The 14089-nt window shown below is 40.9% G+C and overlaps 1 protein-coding gene across 1 annotated transcript in view; it reads right to left on the bottom strand.

The window, feature by feature from the left end:
- Positions 1-9775, bottom strand: part of prkag3b (protein kinase, AMP-activated, gamma 3b non-catalytic subunit) — a 28180-nt gene extending 18405 nt beyond the window's left edge. The window contains 8 exon segments of the mRNA XM_032515404.1: positions 353-407; positions 2241-2286; positions 2398-2456; positions 3421-3470; positions 3472-3497; positions 4694-4842; positions 5387-5453; positions 9453-9775. Coding sequence (XP_032371295.1) covers positions 353-407; positions 2241-2286; positions 2398-2456; positions 3421-3470; positions 3472-3497; positions 4694-4842; positions 5387-5453; positions 9453-9470 — 470 coding nt within the window. The 5' untranslated portion in view covers positions 9471-9775.
- Positions 9776-14089: the final 4314 nt, after the last annotated feature.

Here is a 14089-nt window from a genome sequence, read left to right as displayed (position 1 = left end):
TTTCATTCCTGACTAAACTCATCTGTATGTTCCTCCTCTTTTAACTGTTAATCAAAATAATTCAGAATTTCTGTTTTTTTAACTCGAATATTAGGTATAACTCTATCTAAAAGAGGGTTATTGACCACGAATTCAAAAAACTAGTGTAAAACTAGTGGTAATAAGGTGGTGTTAGTGAAAAGTAAAAAAATGTTAGTCCGTTTTTGACCCGGGAGGACAACACAAGGGTTAACATAATATTAAAATTGACAAGAACAGACCTAATTAAGAAACATGGGGAATAAAGGAAGATGAAAAAAGATGGAAATATCACACTCTCAGGCTGTATGAGTTATTTCAAAGGCTGGTTCACCTGCAGTCAGGAGTGATGCTGATCAGTCTGTTGACGGAGTACTGCAGATAGATCTCTGTCGAAAGAGAGACAAACATAAATTATTAACTTAAACTACAAAGAACAAATGGATGTTATTTTTAAAAAGTTGTCTTAATTAAAGGGATAGTTTGTATCTTTTAAAGTGTGTTTTAAAGTGTCGTTTTTAGTCTGCAGCTATGCTTCCATCCACACGTTTTTTTTTCCCGAATTAAGTGATATCGAATGAAAAATGCCTTATGGAAAAAGTAAAATTCAATAGGATTTCATGAATATTGACTCAAACAAAATGCGTTCGGTCTCATCGGATTTGATCTCGATCGATATACGGCTCATGCCATAAACGCTGATGGAAACGTCATTTGCCGAATAAATAATAATAATAATAATAATAATGAATTGCGATTAAGTTTTAGGTAATTTTATGGCTGCAAGCCGCCACAAAACAAAGCAGTTTTAGTCAATTTCCGCCCAGAATTTCCACTCTGTTTGTAAGTGGACAGACGAGGAGACGAGAGACTTTCTGAATTTAATTAATCAGGACCTCGCGAAGGAAATGGCCGACAAAGGTTAGGACGAGCCGTGGGACGTCCTCCGGAGTGAATGGAAGGAACTCAAACAGCGATACTCGTGTAAAAAACGACTAAGAAAAGGAGAGTTGCATCTGCATCGTCATAGCGATGTGTGATGTGTAGCGTTGTTTTATTATTATAGCTTGATATGTCGCTATCAGCTGGCACATAAGCACATTACAACTTGTCCAATGTTGATCATGTGTTGGTAGACGGCACGATTGTTAAGAAAAACTTTGTTTGCAAATGTTTTGCTTGAATCTCGTGCGATTCAGTGTGAAAAGGGATGGAAACACCTTAAAATGTCTAAAATCTATTTGATTATCCAATTTGATCGCAAATCAGCATCATTACGCATAGGTTTTCATTCGCTTTAAATCCGTTTGATGGACACACACTTTCACCAGCTTTATTCACGTGAGTTTTTTTTTCACCAAACTTCAGATAATTCCGTTGACAAAGATGGAAACTTAGCTAGTGCTTTAGCGACAGCAGAACGCGGTCGGCAGAAGCAGACAGGAGTACCAACACGGAAGCTAAGCTTTGCACGGCTGTGGACGGGTGCAGTAGCTAAACCTGTTTTAGACACCTAAACCAAGAGATATTCGCCCTTCACGACGGTGAACTGAAGCCGATTATCGGCAAATGTAATAATTATATTACATATAATTACTGAACACGGGAGTAGCTGGTCTATTGCTGGAGTAGCTGGTCTACTGCTGTGCCTCGATTGGTTAGTTAATTTGTTAGTTTCCTAGTTTCTATAAGGCATTTCCTAACCTTTTAAAAAAACACCATGTCGCAAAATGACAAGAACAAACTAACCAACTAGCAGCGTACATGTTCTGGGAGGTAAAGTTATTGTTTTTGTCAAAGGAGTCTGGTGGCTTTCAAGGGAAAACGGTTTCAGTACCCAGTCAGAACAGGCTCTCTGACAGCTAGGTAAAGCTGTAAAAATGTTCAAAATATAATGCACACCTGAACTTATATAGATTTTTTTAAAACTCCTGCCTGCTTCTCCAAACTAGTTGCGTCATCTACTGTAGCTACACACTGACCATGGGCGATATTAGACCCTATAGCTCAGAGATTATCGGCAAATGTAATTACTGAAATAGCAGTTAACACTTTTGCAAGGCACTGTATTCAAGTCTCATTCTCATTTGGAGCTGAACCCCCCTAAAGGTCTGATCCTAGAATGGCCCCTGCCACGGACTATGGAGAAGTGCCTCATACAACTGACATCCAACTCTATTTGGCCCTATATAAAGATATACAGTGTGTTGTTTTGCACAGACCTCTCCATGTCTCTATCTTCTGCTCTTCCAGCTCATAGATCTGAACCTGCAGACAAATCAAACAAACGTGTCAGCACCTCAACGACAGTATGGATATGTGATTTTTATTCAGAGAACAGAGTTATAGGCGTTTTCATCCAAATGTCACACAGCTCACCAGAGGAGACTTGTAATAACGATGGAGAATGTTGATGAAGTCAGTGATGGTCAGCATACCTACACACACACACACACACACACACACACACACACACACACACACACACACGGATAGGACACCACACACACAACCACACACAACACACCACACACCAACCACAAACACAGCTGCTCTATCAGTAGTCTGAAAAGTCCGTTTTCAAGGTGAATGTGTGTTTGACTAATGAAATCAACAGTTCATCTAGCACGTTTGAACGAGGATACTGAAGATGTGCATGTGTTTTCCCACAACCAAACACTAGAATGTTTTTCAAACTGATTTATTTATAGAGAATCGCGAATCAAAGATGTTCGACTTACTGAGAAAATAGCTTTGCAAGATGTAGATGTCTGAGATTGTTTAGGTGGCCTGAAACGCGCAGTTAAAAGAATCCACGGAACAGGTCACAAAGGGAAGTATCAGCTTTAGTTTAAAGAGTTTCTTCGCTCACGTTGATGTAGCTTTAATTTTAATGTGGAATGTAAGACACTGCGCCAGTGCATTAGTTTCAAATCACACACAGGTGGCTCTCAGTACACGTTCCAGCTAGAGTAGGTGTCCAGACCACCCTTTGTAATTAAGGGGACAAACAATTCCCCCCAAGCAAGCATGCTTCCAGTGCATGTTATAAGGCAGAGAGACAGAGAGGGCAGAGGACAGAGCAGTACAGAGAGACAGAGAACCATGAGGGCAGAGAGACAGAGAGACAGAGAGGCAGAGAGCGAGAGCAGGGCATGAGAGCGACAGACGAGGGCATAGAGACAGAGATGCCGAGAGCAGCAGAGAGAGAGAGAGAGCAGAGAGACAGAGAGGAGATAGCGAGACAGAAGCTAGAGGACAGAGTAGACGAGAGACAGAGAGATAGCGGAGAGAGCCAGAGAGGGAGCGAGAGAGACAGAGGAGACAGAGAGGCAGAGGAGCAGAGAAGGAGGAGCAGAAGGCAGAGAGAACAGAGAGACGAGGACGTACTTAGGAGCTCACACCCAAAACACTCAGCTTTCTGTCCCCAGTGGCGCCGCCTCACACCGTTCCACCAGAGCGAAGAAAGCCTTCTTCACCTGGAAAGAACACACACATAATTACAACCAAATATATATATTTATATATTATTTTTTAATAGCGTTATTTATGGCAGTAGCTCAGTCCGTAGGGAGTTGGGTTGGGAACCGAAGGGTCACTGGTTCAAGTCTCCGTATGGACCAAAAAAGTAGGGAGTGTGGATTGGTGGCTGGAGAGATGCCACTTCACCTCCTGGGCACTGCCAGGTGCTGTTGAGCAAGGCACCGTACCCCCCCACTCTGACATCTCTCCATCAGTGCATGTATAGGTCCTGTGTGTGCGTGTGTGTGTGTGTGTGTGTGTGTGTGTGTGTGTGGTGTGTGTGTGTGTGTGTGTGTGTGTGGTGTGTGTGTGTTGTCTTTGTGTGTGTGTTTTCAGGACTGTGTGGATTACTAACAAAGTGGGACACAGAGTGTAAATTGTAATTTCCCCATTGGGGATCAATAAACAGATTAAAAATTAAAAAAATAAATTAAATTAAATTATCATCTAAGGACAGTTCAGTTCATATAGTCCACCAACACATTTATACATGAGATGGTCCGATGCCATGTTTTGCTTCCCCATAACCGATTGTGATACCTGAACTTGCGTACTGGCTGACACCGAGCACCGAGCCGATAACACTGTGTCATGTGTTTTATTATGTTCTAACAGCTGTATACTACTATCCCTGTTTGGATGTGATATGATTTCTATCTTTGTTGTTCCGCCTGGCTCAGGTTACATTTTTTTGAGAAACATGAAGAAACGAAAAATAAACGCCATGGAACTTTCTTTTATTGCCAGTCATAATGGAAAAATAACATAAATAAATTACTGTTGGAGAACTCGCGGAGATCTTTACAGTTTGTTCAAAAAATGTAAGATTTATTAGGCCTACGTAAAAATAAATAAATGAATAATGAATTCTCCGTTGGTTGACCTTCAACAGAAACTCAAAGGTTTTTATTTTTAACAGTCAACAGTTACTTCTCCAAATTTAAAGTCCAAAATGTAATTTTGAACAATCTTGAAATTAAATACAAGTTTCCTTTGAAGTGGATTTTCTTCAGGGCTAAATTACATGGTACTGGATCGGTGCGTAGACTCCAGTACTTTCCATTAATGGTATTGGAATATTGCCAAGTTCACAAAGAGGAAATTTGTGAAAAAGAAGAAAAAACAACAACAACAACAACAATGTGTTTGATACCTGTAGTTTTGTGTCAAAGATGACCAGTTTGGAGCTGGTGGGGATGGCATCGTAGCAGCAGTGACTCTTCATGAAGTTCATGTATATAAACGTCTCCGGGTCCGTGTCTGCAGAGGGCGCGAACGCATCTGTGGCATATGTACAGCCACCTGCGAATACAAAACCACTGAATACATATGATATGCACTGCGTCAAGTCCAAATATCAACAACCTTTTAATCAATAGTCATTAATTGGGTATTTAATAGAAGCATCAGCATGTGGTTTTCATAATAGAGTGATTCAGGTTACAGTTTGCATGCACTTTGGCAACAGGAAGTACAGGGGCTACATCCAAAGATCTAGGAGAGGTGGGTAATATTTGTTAAACGCTAGAGACGAGTCAAATCATTCTGAATTGAGTACTGAGCTGTATGTATGCAGAGATGTCCCGGGCCTACAAATCGTATCCTACAGACGTTGTTTGGTCCAGATCATCGCGGAAAAAAAATCACACTACAATCGTTTAGATTTAAAAAAAAAATACAATGAGAATAATGATATATAAATGATCATTACCTCCAATATAATAAATCATAAGGCAATTACAATCTCAGTCAGAATAATTGCAATTAGATGTTTTTACTCATGTTTGTGCAGCCTTAGTCGAACAACAGACACACACAACGTTACAGTACGTCTTCTCTTCTTTACCTTTGCTCTTCATTGAGAGAACATCCTCTTCCTCGTCCTCTTCCTGGTCCAACTTAAATAAAGGGGCCTGGGAAAGGAAGTGGTGTATCAACAGTTTGGTGACAGGCCAGAGTTTTACAGTTTTACAGCTTGTTACTCAGTAAGCTGATCACATCTAAGAGTTTCGTCTTCTATGAGCCTGCATGCAGTCTCAGGGCTCAGCTGTTGTTGGTCAAAGAACAGCTTAACCGCTCCTTAAACCGAGGTGTTTCTTGTTGTCTATTCCTACATGTGTTGAATAGTCAGACAACATGACAACTGTAAGCTTTTGCAGTGACTAAAATTCCCTTTATTTTGATGGAGCGAGGCCAGTCTCTTCCCCATGCTTCCAGTCTTTGTGCTCAAGCTAGGCTAAAACCCAACAAAGCTACCTTTGTGTGGAACGTAAATAGATGAAATTAAAATTCATCTAATTTAACTCTCGGTATGACTGTTAGAGCTGTCGTTCCTCGAGGTGATAGTTTGTTGCAGAGAATAACTGTCTTATCGTTTGCACTGTCCAAATGTGCCCCGAAGTGATTTTTCCCCTGCAGCTAAACAAGTCTCGCCTGTTCTCTGACATGTTGTAGGAACTGACTGCGGTGAAAAGATTTGTTGTAGAGGCAGCTGTGAGGAGCGTCCATAGGTCGGCAAGTGCATGTCATGGAAAGACGGCTGCTGGAGCACATCATCGTTAAGGAAAGGAAGAGCCCGGCTGCCTTAACTGACTCCAGTGTCCTGTCAATAATAGGCTGCCAATTAGGAATGTGCAGTGGCAAAAGCTAGGCAGGTATAAAACATAAAATAAACCTCATAAGTGCTAAACCTAAACATGTTTGCAATGTGATCATGTTAGCGTGCTGACGTTACCTCAAAGCAGAGCCTCACAGTGCTGCTAGCATGGCTGTGAACTTTCATTCAGCCTTTATTTAGAGTCCAAAGATCATTGAGGGGCGTCCCTCATTTACAATGTCATTGAATTCTCAACACAGAATAGAAGCAAAACCACCATAAGAAACATAGAAAGTGAATAAAACTTTCTGAATTGGAAAAATGATTTGAAAAATAAATTAGGATTGAACCAATGCAAAATACACCATGTACAAAATACATAAGTGAGTTGATTTTAAGAAAGTGCTGTAATTGGTTCCAAGAGTCAGGGGTACTTAAAGTGCTCATATTATGCTTGTTTAGGCATTTCCCCTTTCCTTTATTGTGTTATATATCTTATATATATCATCTTCTATGCTGTATATGTGTGGGTTATCTATCTTTTTTCTGCACTTTTTTGTTTACAAAGTGAAAAAGCCCAAAGTCCACCCCAAAGTTACTAACCATCTCTAACACAAAACACTGTGTCATTTTGTAACACCTGTTGTAATGCTCGCCTAGCTGCTAGCATGGCACGCCCTCATCCTCTGCTCCTGACTGGCTAGTAGTCCTTACCTGAGTTTACTGTCAGGGCCTCACCTCCTCTGCTCCTGACTGGCTAGTAGTCCTTCCCTAGGTACTGTCAGGGCTCATCCTCTGCTGCCTGACTGGCCTAGTAGTCCTTACCTAGGTACTGTCAGGGCCTCACCTCTGTCTCCTGACTGGCTAGTAGTCCTTACCTAGGCTGTCAGGCCTCATCCCTGCTCTGACTGGCTAGTGTCCTTACCAGTACCTGTCAGGGCCTCATCCTCTGCTCCTGGACTGGCTAGTAGTCCTTACCTGAATGTCAGGGCCTCATCCTCTGCTTCTGACTGGCTAGTAGTCTTACCTAGTACTGTCAGGGCCTCATCCTCTGCTTCTGACTGGCTAGTAGTCCTTACCTAGGTACTGTCAGGGGCCCTTATCCCTGCTTCTGACTGGCTAGTAGTCCTTACCTAGCTACTGTCAGGGCCTCATACTCTGCTTCTGACTGGCTAGTAGTCCTTACCTAGCCACTGCGCATTTGCCACTCCCAACGAGGATGGAACTAAAGTGAGATGCCTCACTCTGTAGCTGAAACAGAGTTTAACATTAAAAGAGGAGCTGCAGCAATATGCAGTGCAACAAAAATATTGTGTTTTTTGAAAATTAATCCATAGAAACCTATTCTGATTTAACCTCTAAATACAATTATGAACCTGAAAATGAGCATAATACGAGCACTTTAAGTTAAAAGCAGTTTTTCCAAGTTCAGATTAAGGTCTCTCTAAGTAACAGAGGTTCTGTAAGGTAGTGTGGTAGTTTTCAAATAAGAGTCTTATAGGTACAGAGATACCAGTGAGTATCACTTCTCTCTCGGAGAGAAGACCACACAACACTTTCATATAAAATACAATGAGACATGGACATGACAGGTTATGAATCTCAAGGAGGAGTGATAGACTTGAGTCTATAAATCACATCACCATACTCCAAGGTTGACATAAAAAGTGCTTCAGCGACCCTATTTTTATATTTTATTTCTGTAGAAATAGCCACAAATGATTATCAATGTGAAATTTGAAAAAGAGCTTTTCAACAATCGAGATGCCAAGATATTTATTATATTCCGCAACTCTCTCAATCGTAAGTCTGTTTATGGCGGAAATATTAAAGTTAGCATAATCTTTAGCTCTGGGTGTAAAAAATAGCACCAACTTTGTTTTATCAGCATTTAAGTTCTAGGTCTTTAAAAGCTTCTTGCAGATTATAAAAGAAACGCTGTAAGTTTCCAATTGCTAGATGAACAGAATCAGCAACATAACACAGCAAACAAACGCTTGTTGTAATACAGCCCGTAGTATGGATTCCACACAATCATAACAATAACCTGTGATATCATGGAAGGACTACAACTTCCAGCATGCTTATGAGAAATTAGAGAATCCCAGAAAGAGCTAGAGGAAGTGGCAGCAGTTCTGTAAGTGATTCTAAGAAAAAGGCGTTCGGCGGTTGGACTGTCTATGTGACATTTACAGTTTATATATATGTCTTATATCTACATCGGCACCTTGCAGTGTGTATATAATATTTTTAATCCATATGTTGAACTTGAAGTGTCACCAGCCACGTGTGTATCCTCAATGCAAATAATGCCATGTTTCAAGGAACACTGCCACAACTCTAACCTTTATCAGGACATCCTCAGACCAAATGGCAAATGTGACTTATCTGCCACAGTAAATAAAACATGAGCTTGCAGATTCGCCCGGTTAACTGGCTGTCACGTTCCAAGACCATGACATCCATTTCCTGATCTTCACTTGCCACGCTGTGCTCGTGTTTACACGTCTTTCACATGGTTTCATATGGTATTTCAGAGATATATTTTTAAACTTGGTCATTGCAGGGCCCAACTCATATGGGCTTTTTGAGTTAGATGCCATTTTATATGTAGTGAAGGTTTGAGCTGGAATGAAAACAGAACTTTTCTTTGATGATTGTGTACCAATTTTGGACTGTTACGATTGCAAATACATAAATAGCTAAATAAATCAGTTGTTGAGCATTTACATAGAGAATAGATAAAAGACAAAATAGCTATATAACGCCATTTCTAAATCACACTAAGTATAATTTCCTGTCTGATATGTTTCTTTTTACATCATTGCATATCAGAAAACACATACTGTACGCCAATACTGATAAATACTGATATGTCTGTAATAGGCCAACATCGGCTGACAATATCTGTCTATCACTATGAAGATTGTAAACAGCTTGAGACAAATAGTAAATATGGGCAAGACGAGATATACGAGGATACTAAACCTAGATTGAACATGAGGAATAACAGTAATGAAATCAAAATGAAGGTTTTGGGTACTGTAGCATCGGTGCATGCACAGGCACTTTGTTTTGGCACAACACAAATATATCCAAGAAGACAAAATTGTGAACATGCTTTACTTTAAAGAGGTACATGAAACAGATGGTGCGACAAACCTGCAATGTAAAAGTAGCCCCAGTGTTTTTTATTTGCAGCGTTTCAGTTACAAGGCCTTTCCTAACACATGCCAGCTCGCACATTGCAGTGATAGCAGTCAACAGGAGTGGACGGGTCCGAGGGGGCTCGGGGTGAGTCAGCAGAGTGTCTTACCTCTGCAAGAGGCTCCATGGTTGGGCGAGAGGAGCAGGACGCCTGCCTCTGTGGAACAGGAACGACTGGCGAGGTCCTGGATTACAACCCTTGGCCCGCTGTTCAACTCAGACATCTGTGAGGCACTCCTATCAGATCAGATGAAAAAAAGTGATGAAAGAGTCCAGGCATTGCAAAGAAGAGCAGAGAAGGAGAGGAAGAACGAGGGAGACGGGGAATTTGTACACTTCCGGCCAGCAACTCCAGCCAGCTGGGTCTGAATGTCTGGGAAAGGCTGAGGTCTAAATCTGGACTGAGGGTTGAGAGGCCTTTGGCATTCAGAGAGAGAGAGAGAGAGATAGCAGGAAGGATGTTAGAGAGAAGAGAGCAGGGATATAAAAGAGAGAAAGAGAGAAGAAGCAGGGGTAGAAAGAGAGAAGCGAAGAGCGAGGGAGCAGAGAGAGAGCGATAGAAGAGCTAGTAAGAAAAGATAGGGAAGAGAAGTCTAGAGATGCAGGTAGAGTAAAGAGAGAACGAGAAGAGATCATGGGGCATATAAAGAGCAGTGGAAGATATAGTAGATAGATATAGACGAGAGAGAGAGAAGCAGGGATAGAGAAAGAGAGTAAAGCTGATTAGAGCAGGGGATATATAGAGCATTGTGAGAAGAAATAGTGAGAAGAGATATAGAGCAGGGGAGAGAGAAAGAGAGAGAGAGCAGGGGAGAGAGAGAGAGAGAGAGAGAGCAGGGGGGAGAGAAAGAGAGAGAGTGGGAGGGGAAACATGTAGGAGAGACATATACCCAGTATGTTTTGTGGTGACAGATATCAGGTTGTTTCTCTATATCCATTGGTGAGAACTTCAGGTGGCAACATAAATAACATCTGAAGAAAAAGTAAAACCCGAAGCCCTCAGAGCACGAACCTCGTCCCGTCACTTCAGTTCTAAAAGTACTGGCAGCCCACTCACCCTGACGTCTCTCCATTTGTACATGAACAGGTCCTGAGCATGCGTGTGAGTGTGTGTATTTCAGACCTGTGTAGTGTAGTGATTTCTAACAAACACAGAGTGTAAATTGTAATTTCCCCACTGGGAACCAGTATACCCAGTATAAATTATTATTAACCGCTTGCCCCGTGCGGACTAAGTACAAAGTGTGAACACAAGAGGTAGCTGGAGAGGTGCCAGTTCCCCCCCTGGGTACTGCCAATGTGCACGTGAGCAAGGCACCGAGCCCCACTAAGCAATCCCACACAAAACCTAATGTTGTTCAACTTCTTTAAGTCAAATCGTTTACCTCTTGACATGTAAAATTATTTTTTTAATTTACACACATCCTTTGTGAAGTGCATGATTATTATCTCACATTGACTTCTGTTCATATATTTTTGAAAGATGGGTCCCATGGACCGGAAGTAGAAGAGCGTGACTTCAGCTCTCTATATTATTTACTGCGGAGCTGTGTTACTGGCCACCTGACATTTGTAAGCACAATATTTACTCTCTTACTTAAAGGGATAGTTACTATTTAACTTGGGTAACTTACCCATTGTCAGTGTATTACCTACAGCAGATGGGGTATTTTAAAGAGTTCCTTCAGATTCACCAAAGTCAAAAACATCATTGACAGAACGAGGCCGCAGCAGACCATTAACTCCAATGTTCTGCAAGGTAAAGTGTATAAATAATTTGTCAAAGGAGTGTTTTTGAAAAGAGCATGGATGATGATTTTGACTCCTTTAGTTCCCTGTTGTAAAGGGCTGTTTGAAGGCAAGGTAAAGCTGCATTCTCATGAACGGGTCCGTATGATATAGGAAAATGTATGCACACCAAAACGTATAATATCCTAGGAAGTTAAAAGACCACCGGCTGGTCACATGACACCGGCTGGCTACAAGATCCATGACACCGAGCGGCAGTTGCTAGTTGTTTCGTGACCTGGGCTACAGACCGCCGTTGTATCAGCAGTAGTTGGTGGTTTAGTTACCCGAAAAATAGGTGACTTTGAACTGGGTACCAAGCACCCCGAGTTGCCGGTTGTTTTGGCGGCCATTACGGTTACATTCAATCCAGAAAATATGAGCGTTTTTGCCACGACTAAAGTTAAGATTAGGCACCAAAACAACTAGTTAAGATTAGGAAAAAGATTGTGGTTGGGATTAAAACATTCCTAAGGAACACATTTCCTGGGTTAAAGGCTTAAGTTTTCCCCAGGAAGCATACTCCGCTCTCTGGCTTGAATGTCCTGTATATTACCATCCATCCATCCATCCATCCATCCATCCATCCACCTCCCTACGTGGCCAGCCGCGTTCTTATACAGCGGCCGTTAATGTAGCGAATACAGCGGAAATTTTTTTGAATGCTTACAAATGACAGTGCTGCGAATGGTTCATGAGAACAGGTTTGTTTAGATGTCTAAAGACTCTAAAATGAGTTGAGCTGTTGTCCCCCATCTGCTTGTCCATCTACTGTAGCCGTTAACTGTTGCTAACACACTTACTATGGAGAAGTACCTCATATAACCCAACTCATCTGAACTATCCCTTTAACTAACTCCTGAGGGAAATATGATCCACTATGTTCACCAGCTAGCAGACTTTGTTGTTTGGCTTTTTGCTGAAAAACGACACGGAAGATGTTGGTGAGAGTGAACCAAGACAGATCATTTGCAGGCAGGAAAACCCAAAACAATACGCTGAAATATGCTAAAATGCTCTGCAGAGCTGAGGGGAACTGCAGAGTTGGTAGTTTTCTGTGGGTTTGTCATGGAACAACTTTCACATCAGTCATTTAATCCATTGTAAAAAAAAAAAAAAAAAAAAAGACCAGTGTAGCTTTAAGGCTTCGTGAGTCCTACTGTGTGGAAGACGTTCAAGTTTCATGTCCAACTATTTATAGACACTGAACGACTCTAATAGACTATCCCCTCCGTCTCACAGAGTTGAGTTTACATGCTGCCTTAAAGTACAGATCAAGCAATGTCAACAATTACAATTATAAATTTAGTTCGTAGGGGATATTTTAATGCAATTCTGTACACAGCAAACCCTTGCTATACGCCTGGTGAAACCTGCTGGCTAAACTGTGCGTTAATTGACCGCTTTACCACACTCACTCAAAGAGACGTTAAATGCAACCTTGAGTCCGAATAAAGAAGCTCACGTTTACAATTATGTGGTGTCCTTCTAATAATACACGTTGTCATGCAAACAGGCCTGTCACTGCAGGTTAGAGAAGCGCTCAGATATAAATAGTTTAACTGCTTGAAGAGTTCAGAATACCACAGCCTGCTCTGTCTTTACTCCGACATCGCTTCTGTGCAGAAACTCTCTGTATGAATGTGTATATGTATGTGTGTACGTTTGTATGTGTGCATGTATGTATGTACGTACGTATGTATTTATGCATGTATGTATGTATGTATGAAGTATGTGTTTGTAACTAAGTGTGTATGCATGTATGTATTTATGTTTGTAAGTATGTGTTTGTTCACATGTATTTTTGTAAGTATGTATGCAAGTATATATGTATGTATTTCTGTAAGTATGTGTGTATGTAGGTGTGTGTGTACAATACCAGAGTAGCCCTACTTCGTTGTTTACTGCTGCAATGAATGAAATGCAGTGGTGAAAAGAGCATCTGTCTCCACTAAACCATCTGTTGAGTGTTTGACGGTTATTTATTTGTGCCTTAGAACAGGGAACTTAAACAGGGGGTCAGGGTCCACTATGAATCCAATATATTAACGAATATAAATCCCTACAGAGGATAAGCTTACTGGCCTATAGGTAAGGTGGTCACTTAGGTAGTCAGCCGCATGTTTTTAAATGAAAAAGCTTAGCATTATATAAATAAAGGTATGTATGAAAGCTTTAAACCAGCCTACATGTAACTGTAGGCCCAGTTTAATATGCAACTTCATTTAAAAAAAATACATGTAGCAGGGGGTCCCTGCTCCGTCTGTCTTTCAGTCAAGGGGTCCGGGGCCTAAAAACCCGTTTAACCATAAAATGAGAAATTCAAGTAGCTACAAAACAGTTGTGATGTATAGATGGAACGTATGCATTACTCCCTGGTTGCATCAAAATTGTCATGCCCAGTGATCAACCCTGGTCAACTGGCTTGAATTGTCGTAAAAGGGGTTGAACCCTGGTCGTTGGTGTGAAAGGGGTTTCAGGATGTAGGTGTTCAAACACATATCGTTGGAGCTGTAAACAGGGACAGCGTTGGCCAACTGCATTATATGGTCAGACATTTAGTTTAGCCGCTTTACTTACATGTCACACATTGTAGGGTTTTACGTAAATGTCCTTTAAATGAAACAATAATACCAATCAAATAATGACAGCATTAGGACTAATATTAAGTCCTATATCGTTGTAGTCTCCATAGATTTAAAGTATATGAACAATTACAATTATTTGAAGTAAATACAAAGTAAATACAGGGCCTCTGATATCAGTTGGCCAACACCAACAACTTTCAGAGGTTTAACATGCTCGCCAAGCCAAAGAGGAAAATGTATTAATAGGTGAAGAAAAAAAAAAAACATGTCATCGTATACCAAACCATAAAATAAGTTATATAACATATACATAAGTTTTAAAGAGAGTTCATTGAAAACAATTACTGTATGTATATATATATATATATAT

The sequence above is a fragment of the Etheostoma spectabile genome, chromosome 5, assembly GCF_008692095.1.
Source record: "Etheostoma spectabile isolate EspeVRDwgs_2016 chromosome 5, UIUC_Espe_1.0, whole genome shotgun sequence".
Classification (NCBI taxonomy): domain Eukaryota; kingdom Metazoa; phylum Chordata; class Actinopteri; order Perciformes; family Percidae; genus Etheostoma; species Etheostoma spectabile.
This window is presented reverse-complemented; position numbering and strand designations above follow the sequence as displayed.